Source organism: Balaenoptera acutorostrata, chromosome 2, assembly GCF_949987535.1.
Source record: "Balaenoptera acutorostrata chromosome 2, mBalAcu1.1, whole genome shotgun sequence".
Classification (NCBI taxonomy): domain Eukaryota; kingdom Metazoa; phylum Chordata; class Mammalia; order Artiodactyla; family Balaenopteridae; genus Balaenoptera; species Balaenoptera acutorostrata.
This window is the reverse complement of record NC_080065.1, coordinates 18092925-18116573: the sequence shown is the minus strand read 5'-3', so window position 1 is coordinate 18116573 and position 23649 is coordinate 18092925. Positions and strand designations below refer to the sequence as shown.

The 23649-nt window shown below is 38.6% G+C and overlaps 1 protein-coding gene across 1 annotated transcript; it reads right to left on the bottom strand.

The window, feature by feature from the left end:
- Nucleotides 1–7375: 7375 nt before the first annotated feature.
- Nucleotides 7376–8432, bottom strand: LOC102999944 (E3 ubiquitin-protein ligase RNF167-like). The gene is given in 2 exon segments (XM_057541645.1): nucleotides 7376–8378; nucleotides 8380–8432. Coding segments are annotated over 2 exon segments (1056 nt in total).
- Between the last annotated feature and the right edge of the window lie 15217 nt (nucleotides 8433–23649).

The window sequence follows — 23649 nt, the reverse complement described above, 5'->3', positions numbered from 1 at the left end:
GGCATGTGGTTTCCCGAACCCTGCTTGTAGACTCTGCCTGTGTATCCCAATATCATCCACATAAACAGATAACATCTAGAGAGTACATTCAAGTATTTGAGTACCAAAAATAGACCTACTGGGTCAGTCATGGAAAAGTAAGAGAGATTCTTTATCAGCAGCAGAAGGAAAATGGCTGCAAAGGCATAGTGTGACAACTGAAGGTTGACAATGGTCACACTAGGCTGCTGATACTACTGTTAGGTCTTATTTCCTGGGGAATTAAATTCATTCCTTACAGTGGCTAAGACTTTCCTGGACGTCCTCATAACATGGTTACAGTGGCTTCTGATACTCCCCAGACAGACAGATACTGTCTGTTTGCTCTTAGCCAATCAAACCTTATCTCTTCCATCAGTACCACACTAAAGACCTTTCCTGAAGTTTCATCTCGGGTCTTGTGCTTGGTGTGGCCAAGGAGAAGGCTCCAGAACTACTGTGCTGCTTAGTTACATGCTTAGAAGATAAATTAGGGAGGATGTCAAGAAAATGTCTCAGTCTATTTCCTATCCATGCAGCAATCTCTTCTCTCAGAACTCTTGCAAATCATGCCATATGCAAGCCTTTGGGCCAGGCTGGCTGGAGTTTGAAGCCCACATCTCATAAAGCAAAATAAACATAAAGCCATATATAGAGGCAGCTCTGGAAGAGATCTCCACTTGTTTGGTTTAGAAAGGGGAGTGTCTGCTTGTAGCATCCCTATCAGATTTTCAGATTCCTGAGGAAAAGGAACCAACCTTGCCATCTCCTTGTAACCTATGCAGTGTACCCACCAGGCAACTAGTGCTCTTTGCATAGTGTTCGAATGAATCTGCCCTACTCCCCAGCTTCTAGAGCTGTGCTGCCTGTTGACATTGCCTGCCTTGCAACTCCCTCTGTTTCTATTCTCAGAGACTCTGGACACTGAAGCCTCTGATGTTTTACTCTTAATGCCAAGTCCCTGCCTGTCCTCTATTGAACCCAATGGGTTTCCTTTAAGCATCTACCGCTGTAGTCAAGGATTTCTAAATTAACTGCCTAGCTGTCTCTCAGTGTTTGCAGATTTCATTCCTGAACTGACTGGATCAACCCGAAGACATCTTGTCCGTCCTCTTGTCCAGGTCTCCTTGATCACCCAACCTTGCTACCGGTCTGTCATTTACTTTCTTGCTCTTCCAATTTGCTATAAATCCATTCTCTCTGGACTCAGTCTTTTCACTTGCTTTCTGACTTGGCTTTTGTCCTTTCTTCTGGATTTAGTATTTTCATAACCATTCGGACAGCCATGCTCTCTCATCTCAACCAAGGTACTGTGCTCTCAGCAGGCTTCCTTGGGGGCAGTTTGCCATCCATCAGTTTTGGACATGAGAAAAGAATCTGTAAACAGCCCGGCATCACCCCTCATAGTCTCTTGCCTTTTAGGTGTGGCTCAGTCTCCCACCTGCCACATTCCACTCCCTCTTCACGTTTTTCTGTGTTTTACAACTCTCTATGTGAATAAAGGACCTTCTAAGGGGCTTTTTAAAAGCAGATTTTCTTAATTTCTTGTCCAAATTCTCACCAACAAAAAAAGTCAAATAACTCAGTTCACTGAATATTTAAGAAAACCATTGGCTCAATTTGTGCAATTAAGAATAAAGAAATAGCTCACTGCTTGCTGTCAGTCACTGTTTGTGACTAGGGGTAGAAAACAAATGGTGACATATTTGTATTCTTCACGTGTTTTTCTGTAAAGAACATGGAGAATATGGGTTTAATGACCCAATACATGAAGAGTTTGTTCAGTTACTTGCCTGCACATTAAGGAAGAGCTCCAGGAAGCCCCAATTTTATGCCTACTATTGGAAGCATGCACACAAAAAATAAGCCAAATATGAAGTCTTTCCAGATATTATTTTATTTACTGTTTCACTTTTTTTTTTAATTTTCAGCACAATCCAAAACAGATGATAATATATTTGTTCTCAGTGAATTCTCAAATCAATCCAGAAAATATTAAATATTGTGTTTCTTTGTGCATTGTTCAAAGGCTGCTCCAGTGGTTTGAAAGAGGCAAAAGACATCTCCTAGTGAACACTGCCATTCCTCTAGGGGAAAGCTCTACCCAGCTAACAGCTATTTTAAGATGCTGAAGATGCATTACCACAGGCTGCAATTACTCTGTGAATCCCAATTTGAATTGAAGTATCATCCCTCAAGGGTGCAATCCCAGGGTCACATTTCCTTTTCCAGGCAAAGTAAACCATCTCTTTGACTATTAAGGCCACTGCAGGCAATCTCAGACAATCAAAGTTCCTCTTCATCTTTAGGTAAATAAAATTATCTTTAAAAAATAGACAATTTGAAATTCATAAAAATAATAACCTACAGTGATAACAAGAGCAAATCAGCCACAAATAATTACTAATTATGGTCAATTGTTGAATAAAGATCAAAGTTACTAATGGAGATCCTTTAAACATCATACCAATGTACTAAATACATCTTATAGAAATATATCTATGATTTTTAAAACTTTGAATGGGCTTTTATAAACCAATATTGCAGTGTCTTCATACAACAATTATTATTTACTACAATTTGTCTTCTCCTGAAATTATTGTTGCAAATCTTTTCAGGCCCTTTTCAATCAAGAGGAAAGAAGATCCAGGCCTGAAATGCACTCCCAGCTTTTTCGTCCTTGTCTGTGGTTTTTCATCCCCTTTGAAAGAAATCGCAGGAGACCCTGACTCTGTGTGTGGTTTGTCTGACCACATTATATTCATAGGCTCAGAGAGCACGTATATTCTGCAGAGTCTGGCATCTTGTTTTGATTTTGCTCCCAAGTTATATGATAAACATACAGAATACCAGAAAACACTCCTCTATTTAAATTTCCTTCTTTGTTTCTTCTATCTCTTCAACATTAGAAAGGTTAAACAGTTTTGTTAAAAAGAAAAACTAAACAACAGCTCTCAAAAATAAATTATCAAAAATTATCGCCCTTACAAAGATGATACAACTGGCCCACATAGAGATGTAAGTTTTACCTGTGTCTTCTGATAGTGAAGATTTCTTCATCTGGATCTTTTCACGTTCTCCCAGTTCCTTGTAACTAAGAGAGTTTACTTGAGATAGTTTTTCCCTCCCAATCTCACAGCCACTACCTGAGGTCAGGTGACCATCTCTCTCACATGGGTTATTGCACTATCTTCTAACTGGCCTCCCAGCCCTCGTCTTGCCCCCTCTCCCCACCTAGTAGCCCATTCTCTACAATTCTGTCATGATGAGAACTTTAAACTCTAACCAGTTGAGAAATGGAATATTTCCTGCCATATCATTAAACAAAGGATGTCACAGTCACCAGCAATTGCAGCCCTCCAATGCGAGCCCTGAGGGAACTCAGGAAGGAAAGAAGGCCTGCCGTCTAGCAGCCATCAGACAGCAGCCACTCCCTATGGTGAGCCCTGGAAACTCAGGATTCGAAAATACAGGATATTGGCCCCAAATAACGGAGGTGCATATCAAAGGAATGATTTCAGTGAACCCAGATTCTTTTTTTTCTTTAGATTTATCCAATTATACTTTATTAAGAATGACAGAAAATCACTATGAACAAGATTTTTACCATAGTTCTATCATATGTGAATTGTCAGAGGATATAAGCTATGTCAAATTTGCTTTTTAAGTAGATTTTTCAAAATAAAAACCCAGATTCTTGCATCTTCTCATACATAGAAAAGCGCTAAATTCCCTAACTTGACATATCTGGTTTTCCTTTAACAATCGTCTTGTGACTTTCAGACTACCTGCCCTTTGTTGCAAAACTTCTGTATAACCTGGATCTCCCCTCCACCTCCTCCGAGAAGTTCTCTCAGGGTCACTTGAGATGCTACCTCCCGGGCTTGAAGTCCTAAAACTTCCCACCGAATAAAACATAACTCTCAACTTTTAGGTTGCGCATATTTTTTAAGTTGACACAGTTTATTGAGCCTTTCAAGTTCCAGCCCCTAGTCATACTAGCTGCCTCATCACTCCTTACACCCTTCTTCACAGTTCAAGCCCTAGAAATACTGAAAGTCTTTTTTTGGTCCTAGAACACATCATGATCTCTTTCCCTTTAGGTTTACAGACATGCTTCAGTCTGCCTCTCCTCATTTCTTGATCAACCCCTATCCACCCTCGAGGTCTCAGCATAATTTTTATTTCCTCCCCCATGATTTCTAGATTCTTTTCCCCATCTAAAGGTCTCTACTCTGAGAATTATTAGAGGTGTATTTTTCCATAACAGTATTTCTCATATTTTATGTGATGGGCTTAATAGTCTCTTCTCCACATGAGGGCAGGGTCATATCTATCTTGATGCTGTTATATAACCAGTATACAACTTAATATTTACAGAATGAATGACTGGTTGATTAGTTGGGTGGAAGGATGGAGGGGTGAATGAATAGATTTTTTAAATGTGTGGAGTTAGGATGGCTATCTGGGAAAAGGACAGAGACAACGGAAATTTGCAGTGCCCTTGTTACCATCAATACATCTTTAAAAACATGCCACTGACTTCTCTCCACATTGATTTGGTACAAGACACATTCATTATGAAAAAAAAAGTTTAAAACCTCATTCATATAATCAAATTTTAAAGAAATGATTTTAAAATATTCATTTATGTATTCATTCAGGTATGTGACAATCTCCAGCTTGTACCTCAGGATAATGAGGTTAAATTTATTGTTTCTTCCCTTAAGGAATTTACAGTCTAAGGAGGTGCTATACAACAAACTTGAAAAATAAAATAGTATCGTTTAAAAAAATAAAATTAAGTCATAATATTTCTGCGTTGTCTTTAAAAAACATTTTCACAAATCACTTTTTAAAAGTCCTAAAAATTTTGTAAAATGGTTTTGACTGGAAAAAATACATGAATTTATATTCAAAGATATATATTATTTGTCAAATATTCCATCATATGAATTCTGCAAAGATTAAAGTATATCCATGTGAGGAAACTAGCAAAATAAATGTGAAGGGGACAGAGTTGAGACCTGGGACCTAGGAAAAGTGATTTGAGGAGGATTGAGAGAAAAATCTTACCAAAAGAAATGTTCTCCTATGGTGTGTTGAGTAAAACATTCCATCACAGTCTCTAAGGTGTTGAGTCCCATTATGTTCAATATGGAAATGAGGACCTAGGGAACATAGCCCTGCCATTTGTAAATAATAGATGGATGGGGCTTTCTAATGGTGAGTGGGAGATTTAGGTTTCCCCCAAATAACCCAAGGAAATAGTTCTGTCATTGTGAGCACTTGAGAGAGAATCCACACAGAACCATGCTGCATAGAAGCATCTCATGAGGGAAAGCAGGTGATTTCAACAGTGCTTAATAGGTTGACCAAAAAAAAAAAATGTGATTGTAGCAAAAATAGGATGGACAGTAAGAAGTGCTGTATTTAAGTATCTTCATCTAGTCGAAACAAAAATTAGTGCACTTGTGATCACCAACACTGATGGCAGAATAAACAAGAATCTGTGAATTTTATCTTCTTTATGGTCTACTATAAAACAGAACACAGTACAGCAGAAAGAAGAGGAACCTGAATTCTTATGGTGTGCTTAGCTCAGCCTTCCTTTTCTTCTTCCTCCTGCCCTCACTCCATCGTTTCTGAATGTTGCATGCCACTCCATGTGTTCATACAGTAACTGTACAAAGAGAGCTGAGTCTCTCTCCAGGAATTGTCCTTGTATGAACAAAACTACCCAGCCCAAGGCCTCTCCTCTTCCCCTGTGACAGCCTGTAAGAAATGACTGGTTACTTCAGGGGCATGTGGATTCAGCTCTTTTGCTTTGATTTGGGACAATTCTGCAAGGCCATCCCAGCTCCAGTGTTCTCTGGGGGTCTGCTGAGGCTTCGGGTGCAACCACACCATCCTCCAACTTTTACCTCTGCCCAGTTCTGCTTCCTAAATTCACTCAACTTATGCACACAAAGCTCCACCTCAGAGTCTGTTCCTTGGGGATCCCAACATACTGCAGCCCTCCGTGTTGGGTAATGCTTACCAATGCATACATTTCCATGCAACCCCTTGCCAAAGAATGCATATTGTGAGAAATATCAAATCAGAAAAACTGGAGCATAACATTAGTGAATAGAATAATCAATTGCAGTAGTATCAACAATTGATTTAATAGGATCTTAGCTCTAAAATTATGATGTTAAATGCATCTTTATGGAAACAAAACTACATATTAATTTAAATAGTAAATCTTTTATGACTATTGATTCTGCATTCCAAGATAGAAGGCTTTCAGTGTGGTTTAAGTGTTTATTTCAAGGCTTGCATGAAACAGAACGTTCTAATCCAAATAATAGAGTTATACTGAGAGTATTTAGTCATTTGCATTGTCAATGTAGTGCCTGGAAGTTTGAGATGAGTTGAAATTGGCCATGCAAATGAAAACTAGCTTAGCTAACGTTAACAATCATTAAAGGGTGAAAATGACCTTAATTTCTAAAAAGAAAGGACATATTTAATGATCCCCTATTAGCTAACTTCCATTTTATACAATTATGTGGGCACATGCAGTCACAGAAGATACTTGGTATGACTGAACAATTACCACTCTCAGGTGAAAAGTGTTTGATGCTGCATGTTTCCTTCATTTAAATAGTTTTTTTAATTCCAAGAGATGAAAAGACAAAGCTAAAAAGCATTCTCTTAAAATTCCACCCCAATTAGTAGGATTAGAATACTAATGCCAACAAGCTATAAAACAACAGAATCTTCTTACACAGCCACTTTACAGGAAAAGCAGAGGACCAGAGACCTACAACCAAGATATTTTTCCTCATGACCATGGAGACATTGCAATGGCTTTGCACTCTTCAGGCATTAACTGATGACAGTTAAACATTCAGACAAGTGTAGATTACTTCATATACACCCGATCTAAAATGGTTAAAGGAAAGGCACTGAAATTTTTAGATTTCAGAAATTGCATTGTGAGGCCAAATGTGAAATGTTAATATCCCAACGTAAATTTAAGATACTCTTAAGAGTTACTTAAAATAATATTTCTAATTATCTTTTCATCCTTGACACAAATAATAAAAAATATGCTCTTTTAAATTGTTTTTGACAGCTTTTGCCTGTGGCTTTCAAATGCATCTGAATTTTTTTTTAAGTCCACAAAAAAATTGTATTAACACAGTAAGTGAAGACCCAGTCACTTTGCACGTCGAACCCCCACAAAAGGATGGGGTTGGGTTAGGGAGAAACCTGGCGTAGGAATATCTCCTATCCCTCAACAGAGAAGACTTGAGGGAGGAAGAGGAGCTATGAAATAGGTTGCCAAAGGTGGGAGAGAAAGGGAGTATTAGATGAGGATGACAGCCGAAGAGGAAGAGGAGGATGGAGAGGGTGACGGATCTGTTGAAGAACCAAGAAACACAAAGGGGGCTGGGGCTAGAGAGCCAAAGGAGGTGGGAAGTGCGGTCCTGGAGCCCAGAAGTGGGGTCCGTTCTGAGGCAGGGTGGCCCCTTGGGCCCCCTTCCCCATGGCCCACTTGCCCCTGAGTTCCTTCCTCCTGCTTCTCCTCCCCAGGATCCCGACGAACAGGCTGCTTGCAGATAGGGCAGGTCTTCTGGGTCTTAGTGAGCCACGGGTCCACACAGCAGCAGTGATAGGCTTGAGCACAGGGAAGTACCCTCAGCTTGCCCCCATCCTCATATTCATCCAGGCAGATAGCACAGACATCATACTGGTCTCCCTTCTGATAGTCACGTGTAGGAATCTGTTTCAGTTGCTCTTTGGTCAGTGGTTTTCTCTGGCGCTCTTTCTGGAGCTGAATACAACGAACTATCAACATCGCTCCCATGCCCAAAATTAGCACTCCCAGAATCCCCGTGAAAAGGATGAGGCAATAGGCCAAGAGGAATCCATCATCTGGGACCAGAAGCACCTGAGCCCCCTTCTGGTAGACAAAGAGGTCACGCAGGTACTTAGAGCTCCTCTCGATGATAAACATAGACGGGATCCAGATCTGTTGCTGGATTTCCTCATTATTCCACAGCATGCTCAGAAGTTCATTGGAATTCACATTGTGCACCACAGCTGCACCATACCCAGCCTTCTGAGCATTTAGGACTTTGAGGTCAAAGTTGCAGTCAAATCTTGGAAGCAGTGCAATGAAAACTGACCCACTGACCCGGGCTGGGGGCGGTGGAGCAATGGAGCTGCAGGCGTTGGCTGGGCGAGCCTCCACAAGGAACCCCTTAAGTCCCTCCCAGCCCAAGGCAGCACCAAAGAGAGCTGGGAGGTCTGCAAAGTCCATGCTGCTGTTGTGGTCTGAAGTCACTCGAATGAGCCCCATGACAGGGTCCTCACAGCACAGTGGCCACAACTGCGGGAAGACGGAGGGCCGCAGGGTGCATGGCAGCAGTAGGGGAGAGGCTGAGGAGGCCGTGTCTTGGTGGCAGAAGCAGAAGCGGAGTTCTGAGCCCTCTCCCCCTTCCTTCGGGATCCCAGAAGTCCAACCACCCCCAGGTGCTACTTTGCAGCTACATGGGGGTATCGGGAAGGAACCCCGGCTCTAACTCGTTTAGTGGAGCTAGGAGAAGGACATTCATGTGCCCTTTTCCGGTATACAGATATAACGGGAAAAGAGGACAGGCGCAAGCACAGGTGACAGAAAAACTTCTGGAAGAGTGGGGGAGCTCAAGGAGGTGGGACTTCCAGCCGGGTGGGCCGTTTTCCTATCCTCGGGCAAAGGGCTTCCGGTAAAGAAAGTCAGGCTGCTTCCGGCATTGTAAGCTCAAGACGAAGCACTTCCGGTCCTCTCTTCCTTCCTCTGGCTGCTGCCGCCACTACCGCCGCGGTACCTTCAGGTCTCGTGAGAGTGCTCGCCGCACTTCCGCCCCATCGGCTGAAATCTTTCAGAGTCTGTCTCCAGAGACTTCCTAACTCTGGTTTAGCCTGGCTCACCCGATCTTGCATCAGAACAAGCCAAATGGAGAAATTTCTAGCAGATTATTAATTTTGATGTAAGTTTTATGGCAGTTGATTCTAACTAAGAATGTGTACCAGTATCTACAAGTGCGAGTCCTGTGTTGTCCTATCTCCCAAACAAGTAACTGACATCTGAGATAATTCACAAATGCTGCCATTATGATACAGATAACCAAGGATCATCTGTATTAAAAGCATTCAACATTTTAATCATTTTATCGCAGTGACCCAATACAGTCTTTTAAACTAATAAATTTCTATTTCTATGTCAAACACAGTATGGAGATAGGAATAAAAATCTTATTTCTTCGTGAGGACCAGTTTAGGCTAGAAGTTGTTAACCTGCTGGGTGTTTGGACAGTACATTTTTCTAGGATATTGTAGAGGCCTGGAGGTTTTGATGTAGAATTGGATCTATGTGACCAAGGAAATAGCCAGCATATAAAATTGTTGAGACCGAGGTAGATTCTTTTCCTTGTGGAACCATTTACAACATGAAAAAGTATCCCTTAGTTCTTAGATTTTGCATTTGCATACAGCTATCCTTTTTCTCTTTAAGTGGTATACCAAGAGGTCAAAACCTAGATTAGAAAAGGAAATTATAGGCCACTTTAAATAAAGAAGTGCCTGATTGGCCAAGTCAGAAATGGAAAGGTTTTATTCTGAGCACATTGCTCCAAGTTGTCCCTCCAGACTTGGGTGGACAGCGTCTCACATTACAGTATCATCCTGCCATTTTTGTACATTGGTTCCATTTGCCGAAATATACTTCCAGATTTCTTTCATCTCTATTTTCCTGTATTTTCCAATTTGGAACTAGAACAGGTTATTAAATGCCACTGTTCCTGCTTCCATATAACCCCTCCAAGGTGAAGCACAAAACAATAACCTCCAAGTCCACCTAGATGTAAGACAGATGCTAGTCTACACCATTCCTTCAGGATTTTCAGAGAGGTGTGGAGGAGAGAAGAGAGGAATACCAAAGTGGTCCTGCCAGCATTAGCTAGTAGCTGTCCTCAGTCTAAAAAGATTGAAGGACTGAGATGATTTCTTTAGAGAGAATTGTCAGTGAGCTATGTTGACAACCACACACATTCATGGGGAAGTGAGGTGGTGCTTCCCCTCAACCTCAAGCCAAGGAAAAGTGACTTAGAGACACTTGTGAAATTTGAGGCTCAGAGAAAGAGGAAGGGAGTACGTTGGGTCAAGCTGCATTTCCACACCCAGAGAACTTTCTCAAATTCCAAATATGGACCTTGCTATGGGGAGCCCTTAGAAGAGATCCCATGGAGCACTTGATCTGAAAAGGCAAAGGGACACCAAAACAGAGGGGTGGATACTGGAATCTAGGGGCAGAGGAGAACTCTCAGATAGCCAGCCCAGGAAAGATATTGTCCTCATCAGATTAGGAGCCTAGAAGACTCAGTAGAAAAATATTGCCAAGAAATCCACCAAAGCAATGTATAAGAGACAAGGAGTCGGTTTGGGATCATTTGCCGTGGGGTCAGGCACACACACCACATTGCTACTGCACCAGCCACCTGTGACTATTCCCCCAGAGATGAGTTTTAGAGAGGTCAAGAGTGGAGGCTAACCAGAGACCAGAACAGGAGGGGAGCAAAGACAAGAGAAGCCAGCAGTGTCCTCCCACCCACCACCCCTAGGGCCTCAAACTTTCATAGCCTGATTTGGACCTGAGCTGGGGAAGGAAAGAATACTTAATGAGTCTGGGGTTTTATATTATACCAGACTACATTAGAATTAGAACATATAGAATTATTCAGCTGTCTAGACTGAATGCTTTTGTGTTTAAAATGGTCAAATGCAGAGTTGGACCCCGGCTTCTTTAGTCCTAGAGTTTATCAATTTGGGGAACTTCTTCAATTAAAAAACAAAAACAAAATCAAAATTGTGGTTTCAAAATCAAGAACAGAGCCTTGGAAGGGCATCTGCAAATGGAGGGTCCTGAAACATTCTCCCAGTTCAGGGGAGCGAGACTAAATTTTCCAACTCTACTGTCTCTAGTGCAAGGATTCTGTCCGAGAAATAAAACTGCTGTGGAGGAAGTCATTTCGCCAAAAACCTAATGAACTCACCAAAAGGCTATAGCCAATTATTACTGAGATTCTATAAAATTTCTGTTAAATATACATTTTATTCACACATATAGTTAATATATAAAATATATACTATCTCTATAAAATTTATATATAACATATTTATAGACATAACATATATAATTATATATGTGTGTATAATTATGCATGTATGAAGATATAATTTTAAAATGTCTCTTAAATCAAATACAAATGCATTAGCTTAACTTGGTAAGCTACCTTCATTTTGTGATTAGATAGTACAGATCAAATCCTCATTAGTTTTCACTAATGACCCATAATTATCTTAGTCCAGAACATTTAGCTTCTAAGGTTTTTCAGAACTATTTGCCTTTGTTTGCTCACTATTCTTCATATGAGAGGATATATTTTTAAGGATTTCCATAACTTCAGCAGCTTCCTAACTCTATCTTTAGCTTTCCCAAAAGAATATAAAGCTCTCCTCCCCCTTCCTCTTTTCTGTTTAGAAATGGCCTTCTCAGAAAAGTTTAAACAGAAGAAAATGTGTAATATAGGACAATAGATCCCCTTGATATGGTATCAGGCAATCTGGGCTCTTGTATAAGCCTTCAAATCCATATTGTGTTCTTCCAGTGGGAGAACACAATTAGTCAATTCAATAGTGGAAAAAGAGTCAAGTTGTTGATGGGCATTGCATTATCTAAACAACTGGTGATCATATAGATTTTTCTCAATTTTCAGCTCATCCATGTTGTAGATAAAGAGACACAAAATTATTTTATTGAAATATAGTTATCAATCAATAACTCATGTTTGTAAAAATAAATGATTTTTAAGAGTTAAAAAATATAAAATATATATATATATACACACACATATATATTTCTGAGATATTATATATTTTAATTATTTTTCTTTTGTATTGTCTATTTCCCACACTAGAATGAATGACAGAAGATTGTGAAGACAGGAACTCCTTTTCTGCTTTATCCACTGATGGATGTATCTTCATCATTCAGCAGATTGCTTAACTAGTTGTAGATGTTGAATAAATATCTTGTTATTTATTGGGATTAGACTGGAATTGGAGATGGGGATGAGAGGCTGTTTGGGGGTTGGAGAGAGAGGAATAAATAGAATGTTTTCTGAGCAGCCACAGGATATGGAAGATATTGGTAGAGAGAGAAGCAAAGAAGAGGACTTTAATCTGTAAACTGCAGTTTGTGAATTAGTTTCCCTCCAACATTTTTAGTACTATCAATTTAATCTCTTTTAATTAATTTTTATGACTTGACTGTGTTTCTGTTAATGTGCTCTATACAGACAGTATATCACTTAAGACAAGGCTTTTTTAATTAAATATAATAAAATCTAATTTTGAAACTTTATTTTTATGTGTTAATAGTAGTTTTTATCATTCAAAGAAATTTGGGATTGACATGTACACACTGCTATGTTTAAAATAGATAACCAGCAAGGACCTATTGTATAGCACAGGGAGCACTGCTCAATATTCTGCAATAACCTAAGTGGGAAAAGAACTTGGAAAAGAAAAGGTACATGTATATGTATAACTGATTCACTTTGCTGTAAACCTGAAACTAACATGACATTGTTAGTCAACTATGCACCAATATAAAATAAACATTTTTTTGAAAAGAAATAGACAATTACCTTTGCTACTAAACTCAACTTTTTTGACCCCTATGCAACCTTAACTCATATCTCAACTCCTTTATCAGCTTCTTTAAGAAATCTATCCGCATCCGGAATATCTTAATTTGGGTAGGATTATTGAAAGTTTGTTTCAGTTGGATCCCTAGGACTCCACTAAAGATAAATCTTCATTCAACTGTCTCTTTTCCTAAATGCATGCTTTCCATCCCCAGCCACTGGCTGTCCTCTCCAACCTTGCCCTCTGCAACACTACACCTGCTTCATGCTCTCTCTCCTTCCTTTATTATGACAAGGAGCTCCCTTCTTCCCCTGAACCTGAATTTAGAAAGTGTCTTTTCAGCAAGGTCCATCTCCCCTTACAATTATTATCTTTAAAAGCAGCTAAAGTGTACATTTTCTCTGTATCTTTACACTAATAACAGGATAAGAAAATCAGGAAAAAAAATATTGATTAAAAAAAATAAAAACAAGAATGTCAACTTGTCCTAAAGTCAACAATGAAATTTTTGACCACTGTACCCTGTGCATTTTCTGTGTGCTTCTCAAAAGGGCAGCCCGACTTTGTATATCTTGTTGCTATCTTCTTCCTATTTTTGTCTCTATTTCCCCTCTTCTAGGGTCTGGGTTTTAATCATAATGTCTATGACATGGCATTGATTTCACTGCTTGGCTTGCTCATAGTTGTAACCTATATAAAGTTCAGAAGCTATCAAAAAAATAGAATAACATTTTTTTACTATTATTAAATTAGATTTAAAGTTGACCTGAAACTCCCAAAGTATGGAATTTATAGGAATGTATTAGGATGCTCAGATTTTTGAAAATAATGTAAAATTCATTAAAATGGCATTATTCACAGGATGAGAGTGCACTGAAGGATTAAACTAAGACATAGATTTATCTTTAAAGACAGCCCATCTTATGGAAAAAAAAAATCTTGGTCTTTAACCAAAAACTTAATCTCACGTGCAAAAATTAAGTAAATGTCACTTATTGTTATCAGGAAACAACCTTTGGGAATATGCAATGGTTCTTTAATTTAAAATTTAAGTTATTTAAATTCATGAAAGTTACAAACTTGAAATTGTAATGCCAAAGCAGAAGCAAAATCAGATGATGTTTCTAATAATAACCAAACCTAACAGGTTGCAACTCAAAATAATTATTTTTCAGTAAAGAAAGAAACAGAGGTAGAGAACATTGCAGATCATTTCTTTTCTTTTTTATTTTACTTTATATATATATATATTTATTTATTTATTTATTTATTTATTTAACATCTTTATTGGAGTATAATTGCTTTACAATGGTGTGTTAGTTTCTGCTGTATAACAAAGTGAATCAGCTATACATATACATATATCCCCATATCTCCTCCCTCCTGCATCTCCCTCCCACCCTCCATATCCCACCCCTCTAGATAGACACAAAGCACTGAGCTGATCTCCCTGTGCTATGCAGCTGCTTCCCACTAGCTAGCTATTTTACATGTGGTAGTATATATATGTCTATGCCACTCTCTCACTTCGTCCCAGCTTACCCTTCCCCCTCCCTGTGTCCTCAAGTCCATTCTCTATGTCTGTGTCTTTATTCCTGTCCTGCCCCGAGGTTCTTCAGAACCTTTTTTTTTTTTTTTTTAGATTCCATATATATGTGTTAGCATATGGTATTTGTTTTTCTCTTTCTGACTTACTTCACTCTGTATGACAGACTCTAGGTCCATCCACCTCACCACAAATAACTCAATTTTGTTTCTTTTTATGGCTGAGTAATATTCCATTATATATATGTGCCACATCTTCTTTATCCATTCATCTGTCAATGGACACTTAGGTAGCTTCCATGTCCTGGCTATTGTAAATAGAGCTGCAATGAACATTGTGGTACATGACTCGTTTTGAATTATGGTTTTCTCAGAGTATATACCCAGTAGTGGGATCACTGGGTTGTAGGGTAGTTCTATTTTTAGTTTTTTAAGGAAGCTCCATACTGTTCTCCATAGTGGCTGTATCAGTTTACATTACCACCAACAGTGCAAGAGGGTTCCCTTTTCTCCACACCCTCTCCAGCATTTATTGTTTGTAGATATTTTGATGATGGCCATTCTGACTGGTGTGAGGTGATACCTCATTGTAGTTTTGATTTGCATTTCTCCAGTGATTAGCGATATTGAGCATCCTTTCATGTGTTTGTTGGCAATCCGTATATCTTCTTTGGAGAAATATCTATTTAGGTCTTCTGCACATTTTTGGATTGAGTTGTTTGGTTTTTTGATATTGAGCTGCACGAGCTGCTTGTATATTTTGGAGATTAATCCTTTGTCAGTTGCTTCGTTTGCAAATATTTACTCCCATTCTGAGGGTTGCCTTTCCATCTTGTTTATATTCTTGCATTCCTATACACTAATGATGAAAAATCTGAAAGAGAAATTAGGAAACCCTCCCATATACCATTGTAACAAGGAGAATAAAATACCTAGGAATAAACCTACTTAAGGAGACAAAAGACCTGTATGCAGAAAACTATAAGACACTCATGAAAGAAATTAAAGATGATACAAACAGATGGAGAGATATACCATGTTCTTGGATTGGAAGAATCAACATTGTGAAAATGACTATACTACCCAAAGCAATCTACAGATTCAAACTACCAATGGCATTTTTCACAGAATTAGAACAAAAAAAAATCACAATTTGTATGGAAACACAAAAGACCCCGAATAGCCAAAGCGATCTTGAGAAAGAAAAATGGAGCTGGAGGGATCAGGCACCTGCACTTCAGACTATACTACAAAGCTACAGTAATCAAGACAGTATGGTACTGGCACAAAAACAGAAATATAGACCAATGGAATAGGATCAAAAGCCCAGAGAGAAACCCACGAACATACGGTCACCTTATCTTTGATAAAGGAAGCAAGAATATGCAACTGAGAAAAGACAGCCTGTTCAATAAGTGTTGCTGAGAAAACTGGACAGCTACATGTAAAAGAATGAAATTAGAACACTCCCTAACACTGTAAACAAAAGTGAACTCAAAATTGATTAAAGACCTAAATGTAAGGCCAGACACTATAAAACTCTTAGAGGAAAACATAGGCAGAACACTCTATGACATAAATCACAGCAAGATCCTTTTTGACCCACCTCCTAGAGAAATGGAAATAAAAACAAAAATAAACAAATGGGCCCTAATGTAACTTGAAAGCTTTTGCACAGCAAAGGGAACCGTAAATAAATATGCAGATTATTTCTTAATTAATGCTATTATTTCCTCTATATTAATCTTCTTCCCAATTCAGTCACCCTACAAAAAAAAAATTTTTTTTCTTCTAATTCTTTCTTTGACTCAGAAGTTGTCAGCATAGGACTTTAGGTTCCTTTGGTCTGCTCTGTGGTCTTCTATGGTGTATTTCATGTAAGGTTCCTAAAATAATGGTAGTTTATTGACCATAATTTAGAGATATTATGGTCTGTGCCCTCTAGGATATTAAATACTAAAGTAACAGAAACAAATAAATATACTTTCAACAAAATTCATGTATTCAGGCCTTATGTCAGAACCTTCCTGGAAGGAATCATATAGGATTCAAAGCTAATAGGCTAAAACTGTTCCCCATGCCCCCATATGAAGGTTCACCTAGCTACATCTCAATACAGAACTAGAAGATTTAAATGATAATGAGTGTGACTTTTAATTTGAATTTAAGAGTCCAAATTCAACAAAATGGAAAATAAATATGAGCAGAAACAGTTTTAAGGAAGTAATGCAATTGATCCCAAAAGGAGTGAAGGTCAGCTAAGTAGAGCCTGTGTGCTCAAGACAGCCCTGAACCAAAATGAACAACCTTGACCCAAAGACGCTTAACTCATGAATCTAATGAACACGTCAGAAGTAGCATAAAGGAGCTTAACTTTCCAACTCTGAACATGACACAAAGTTTCTGTTAACCAGAAAGTCCAAGTTATTCAGAAACCAGAAACTCCTTTATGGAAATAACGTAGATTTTTGTCCAGGCATAGGCACGTGTTCACAGGTAGTGGCTCTGTTGCCTCTTGCACACAGACGTGCTGGTAAACCCTGTGACCTCACTCTGACCTTTGTCCAGTTTAAAAACTCCTTTCTTCTCTTTTCAGGAGAGCAATTGGCTTCTTTTTACCTCAGCCTTGCCTCCGTAGACTAGCCTGGGCACATTCTCCATACACCCTCTACTCACCAAAAAGCCAACTGTGAGTAGTCTCAGGGGAAGCTGTTTCTTCCCTGGAAAGGAGTTGGTCTCTCCCTGGACTGAGGAGGAGCTAGTCAGTATCTATTTTTGTCTTTTAGATAGCAATTTTATTTTCTGTCACTCAAGTAGGCACTGTTTTCTACAACTTAGTGATTCCACTTTATATGGAGATCTAACGAGTAGAAGCATCAGATGAATTGCTCAGAAGTGTGCTGAAAGAATATTTCAATGTTTGGGGAGGAATATTAAGGCTGCAGAGCCACAGAAAGCCCTAAGTATGGGATAAACAAATAGGTACTTACAGTGGTATGGTTACCACTGGCAGAAACTTAAGCAGCTTAAGCGAAAATGGAAATATATTGATTCATGAAATTGGTGAAGCAGATAAAACAACAAGCTTGGAGTGGAACTGGGGATGCATGCAAGGATTCCATGGTCTACCTGTCCCTTATTTCTGCATCTCTCTGTAATTAAGCCTCTAGTTCTCCCTCACTGCAAACTGTCAAAAGACATGGCCCCTCACAGGTCCTGGGTTCAACTTCTTTCTGCCTACTCACCCATCCAGGCTTAGGTAATACACCTTGAATGTCAACTCAGAATAATAGGAATTGCTTTATTGAGTTTGGCTGAGATATCTCATAGGGAATTTTCCTGGTACTCGAGATTTTTGGAGTATGCATGCAATACATTTTCTGTCCTGGCCCTTATTTGACTGTTATGCTAATTAATACAAAAATAAGATCTCTTTTCTTTTGTATTGCCTGAATCTTTTTTATAATTATTATATAAGTTTTCAAGATCTAGTCTTATATATTGGATTTTACTCAAGTTTTATGCCTTTTTGTCCTTTTGAGAAAAAGAGCATAAATTTATATAGAATGAAATGTTTGAATATAAACTGAATACTTTAAATTTTGTTAACTTTACAAACAGATATAAAATATTATCTTATTCAGCTTTCCTTAATGTTGTATTTTTTATGTTTACACAATAATATAATATGTATTTATTTTTTAACTGAAGAACTTATTTAGAGAATGTGAGATTCCAGCATTGTATAATTTTTTTCTTATGTCATTACAAATCAATAAATCCGTCGTGTTTCCCATGATCAAAGTAATTCCACCACCATCCCTTACTCCTCTGAAGTACCTCCTTGAGAAACAACATGTACAGAAAACATCAAGATAGGAGCAGACGGGTGGCCTGGTGAAAACAAAGGGTTAGAATCAGTTTAATGCCACTAAAATGGAATTAAATGGTTTGGTTCATGTTTGATCAATGACCAGAACAAAGCTATTTGCAAAGAGCCCATTCTTGTATATTTGTAAAACTTAGTTCCTAAAGTCACATGGTATGCAGCACAGCACTGTCCAAAGGGCATATGTGCTGCACAGCTTATCTGACTGCAATTTTTTTCCTTCTTTATCTTGGATAGAAAAGAAAAAACCTGTAAATTAAACAACTAGTTTACTTCTTGCCTTGCTATGAATTTAATCTTGGTTTCAATTTACAAAGCAATGCTTAAATATTACTTTAGGACAAAGTTTAGATTTGTTAACCAAATCTATCCGAAACCAGTGATATAGCCCCTCCAAAAGATATTTGTTTTTGTTTTCTTTTTGGTGGGGAGTGGTATAGTGCTTTCCAAAATAACTTAAATTTTGTCCTAATTCTGTCAGAATATGACGGTTAAAAAAGAAAATGAAAAATACAGTCATGATTACTAGTTAAGATTTTAGTTAAACCTTTAAAAGAAAAATGTTTCCATGCTCCAATTTACTTTGTCTCTATTAGAAAGAAGGGTAGACTAGACAACAAGAAGCAAAGTGAAAATTTCGCCTTCTCTGTGGGCTTCATCAATCAGGATAGGACTGGGTATTCCAGAAAGAATTACCAATCCCACTCCCTGTGTCAGGCCTTTCTTCCAAGCCTCAGGCATCCGTGTCTTTAGTTTATAAGAGGTCCAGCTTTCACCATCCTGTCCTGACCAGAGCAGACCCATCACTCATCTGCGTTTGCATTTCCTCATGCCATGAATTTAGGCACTAATGCATACTGAGGTAAGCTGATTATCTCCCCAAGTTTTCTCCCTCCAAACACAGGTTGGTTTCTCCTGTGACTAGAAACCTTTCCTAATCTCCACCTTCCTTCTTGAAGACCTTGTCACTCCCAACCCCAGTTTACTCAATAAAGCCACCAGACACCCACCACCAACAATGACAAAGATTTGTCTCCTTATTGTCCACAAATTTAAATTAAGTAATCATCGATGAAGCTGGAAAAGAATAAAATAAGATTATTTCGAAAAGGTCATTGCATTTTGCAAGGTCACGTTAAGGGCTTAAACCTAACGGATCTGAATATGATCAAAGGGAGTTCATTTACAAGTCTAAAGAAAGACTGTGTTTCTCCAAATTGGGCTTGGTGGATTATGGAAGCTATAAAAGGAGAATCAGAAAGGTACATTTGAGCTGCTCATCAAAGCATTTTGAATAAGCAATTGGTCCAGCCAGCAGACAGAGAATACTGTAGTCCATTGTCAAGATCTTTTTTATTGTGGTGGTGAAAACAACAGACTAATTTACCCTATTGCTGAGAAACATTGCAGTTCATCAAACTAATGCTTTATGCTCTGATGCCTTGCTGGCAAGTGTTCTGAATAGAAAGTGTCTTCTCTTACAGGCCGACCTATAGGGAGAGAATGTACTGGTGTTGAGGTCATGAATACTCTGGTTCTTATGACAGTTACAGCTTTCACGGCAAATGGATGAATTTGCATTCTATGTCCATATATCAGCCTCAAGCATAATTAATACAAATCTGAGCCTTAGAGATAGATGATTCTCAATTGCCTGACAAAATCAAGCTTCTAAGCCTGTAGGCCTAGGCATCTTAATAATTCTCTAAGGTAACGCCTCCCTGGTAGATATCTAGGGGAAAAGAACTTCAGACAAAAATTTGTTTGAAAGAGTAAGCTGTTTCTTATTGAGACTTCTAAATTCCCAACCAGCTTGTCTGTTGGATCCATATTGCTACTGACTCTCCTGACTTCATACAGGAAGGTCATTTAAATTTTCTGTGGTGTAGACATCTACTCACCATCACTACCACCTTCACCATGTTTGACTTCGCAGTTACCAAAGTCTTCTGGTATCAAGTTATCACATTTGTTAATATAACAAAAATGTATTCCTACTTGAGAGTTTCTCTTCCAACAGGGTTGGTTCTGGCTTTCTCACCTGATCTCAACTTCCTTCTCTTCTAACAAATCTCTATGTAGAATATGCATACAGAAATAAAAATCTTTAAAATTAAACTCTCCAAGATGTTCTACCTACCTGCCTGTAGCCCATTCTAGGCATCGAAATATTGGCTCTGCTAATCACAGGTTGTACCCATCAGGTGTCTGTTCAGACAGTACCTACGGAATGTTATGAAAGTGACAAATAACTTCATACATTATCATGAAAACAATATAGAGTTCATTAAACACGATGACTATGGTCATGGAATATGCTCTCAGTACGTATATCGGACACAAGTTCCTCCCAAGGAATCTGTGATTAATCTCAGCCTATTATCACTGGAACAGAAATGTTCTGGAAAAGCCTGTAGGTTTTCCATGTGTGCCTTATTACATTTTTCCTGTAACTCCTCTATTGAAATATCTGCCACTTGCTTCAGGAAGTTTATGAAAAAGTCTTAGATTTACAAATGTATCTGATCAAAATACCACTTTTTAGAGGAGAATATTTACCAACAGACTTTTATAAAAGGTTTTGCCTCTCTCAAACATGATTACCCAGTGTTATCTATGGCTTTTTTGACCTGTCTCTAAAACGCAAGCGGTTTCTGCTCCACTTTTTATTCCCTTTGACATTAAGGTTTTCTGTAGCCCAAACAAGTTTCTCTCATTTATTATCAGCATCCTTTCAGCTGCAGACACAGTACTGGGCTGGGTGTGATGATAAAAGGAGGTAAATGGACAAACCCTGTCCTTAGTGAGCTTCTTGGGTACAGGAGGATCAGGCATAGTCACATTAAAAAAAAAAAAAAATCTATCTAGAAAGAGGGAATAAGGAAATGCCAAGTGGTTAGTAATAAACAAAATGCATCTGTGACAGAAGAGGTCATTTTAGGGCAGAATAGCTCTTAGGATTTCTTAGAGAAAGAAAAGCTTGATTCAGACCTAAGGAATGTACAGGTTTTAAGGAAACAAAGGACAAAGAGGAAGGAATAGTGGGAGAAGGGGTAGGTAGGGTGGGGAAATGGTATATTTCAGACACATACAAGAAATGGTAAAATAAATTGCAGAATCCATTTGTTGGTAGCCCCCTCATGAAGTCACTGATTTTGTTACAAACCAACCCTGACACTGACGCATTATTTCTATGCAATGCCCAAAAGACTCCATTCTTACCAAATGCATTACTGAGCAAGGTAAAGTTAGCAGGAGATTTTGTAGGGAAGGTGGAAGAGGGTTTTCCATGATACAATAACCAACACACAAATACATACCTCCCATTCAAATGGCTTCTTCTCTAGGAAATTTTGCTTCCAGAGAAACCATGAGTCTTTCCTTCTGAGACTGTACCCCTGGGACCCTGCCCCATCACCCCTCCTCCCTCTCTCCTTCTTGTAGAGAGCTTCCCTCTTTCTCTTGCCATCCCAGTGTCTTTCTGAGGATCAACTTCTCCCTTTTGAGAGATTCACCAAGACCTCTCCCTAAAACAATTTGCCATTCTTCTTCTAGGTGTTAAGAAAGTGAATTTTCCCCCTCTATATTATCTTATTAGGTAAGCAGACAGCATTCACTTAGTGCAAGCAGGACAAGTAAGGATGAAAAGTCAGGTTTGGGACAAAAGGTTAAAGATTCTTGGAATTTAAAAACTACTAAGTACCATTTAGAAATGTTTAAGCAGAGTGACATGAAGAAAAGAGTGTTAGATGAAAATTAATCCAGGGGCTAGGGTCAGCTTCATGGGTGCGAGACCTGTGCAGGCAGTCACACAGAGCCCTGGACTCAGAAGAACCCTACACATGGTTTAGTGCTAGTTCTTGCCATTTTGAAATTCTTAATCATTTTTGAACAAGGGGCCCTGAATTTTTGTTTTTCACAGAGAGTCCCTTAAATTATGTAGCTGGTCCTACCAGGGGCAGACTCGTGTCCAGACCCTAGGAAAACACCTGGTACATATCAGTTAAATATTTGTTAAATGAAAGAACAGGTATTTTTCTTAATAAGTTGTGCAGAGGACATTGAAAAGGGAAGCTATCAGAATCCAGAGGCCTTTCACAGATGTCCCAATATAAGGTGATGAGACTCATCCTTGAGGAAGTCAAAAGCATAGACCTGAAAGTCAAAGGACATAGTCTCCAGGACCGAATCTCTCATTACAACCAAAGTCAACTTTCTGACATTTGTTGTTCTCACAGGTACATAAGATGACCTCCAGCCTCCCTGGGGACTTTTCTAATAATATTTGAGTGTATGAGAGAGAGAGAGACAGAGACAGAGAGGGAGAGGGAGAGGGAAAGAGAGAGAAGGAAATAAATGGATAACTGTGGGAGATATTGCAAAGAAAGAATATAGTCATTTGAAATACATGGAATTTAAGTAATATGGAAAAAGGCCCACAGAAGGAGAGGAAGAAAACTAATTTGCCCCAAGGAAATATATAAAGCTTGGGAACCAGATCAAATTCTATCTAATGAGCATCTGACCCAACCAGGAAAGGTGTCCAGCAGAAAAGAGTCACTCGATAAACGGTTGAATCAAACAGTTCCCTCTTCAAACATTTAACAGAAAACTGCAGTTACAGTTTCTGGTCACAGTTAACCACGTACACTTCCCCTTCATTTATAAGCCCAGAGGAATCTATTATTCATGGTTTTGGCATATTTACATCCAACTCACCCAGATATTATTTGTGATGAGATATTTGATGCTCAAGAAGATTTGTAAACCTTTTTAAAGAATATTTATTGTTGGAACTCAAGGGACAGTGTGATACCAAATCAAGAAACATAACAGACCTGTAGTCTAAACTTAGCATTAGGCCTCTTTCTATTTCAAAATGGCCTTGAACAGTATAGTACTGGCACAAAAACAGAAATATAGATCAATGGAACAGGATAGAGAGCCCAGAGAGAAACCCACGCACATATGGTCACCTTATCTTTGATAAAGGAGGCAAGAATATACAATGGAGAAAAGACACCCTCTTCAATAAGTGGTGCTGCAAAAACTGGACAGCTACATGTAAAAGAATGAAATTAGAACACTTCCTAACACCATACACAAAAATAAACTCAAAATGGATTAAAGACCTAAATGTAAGGCCAGACACTATAAAACTCTTAGAGGAAAACATAGGCAGAACACTCTATGACATAAATCACAGCAAGATCCTTTTTGACCCACCTCCTAGAGAAATGGAAATAAAAACAAAAATAAACAAATGGGACCTAATGAAACTTAAAAGCTTTTGCACAACAAAGGAAACCATAAACAAGACGAAAAGACAACCCTCAGAATGGGAGAAAATATATGCAAATGAAGCAACTGACAAAGGATTAATCTCCAAAATATACAAGCAGCTCATGCAGCTCAATATCAAAAAAACAAACAACCCAATCCAAAAAATGGGCAGA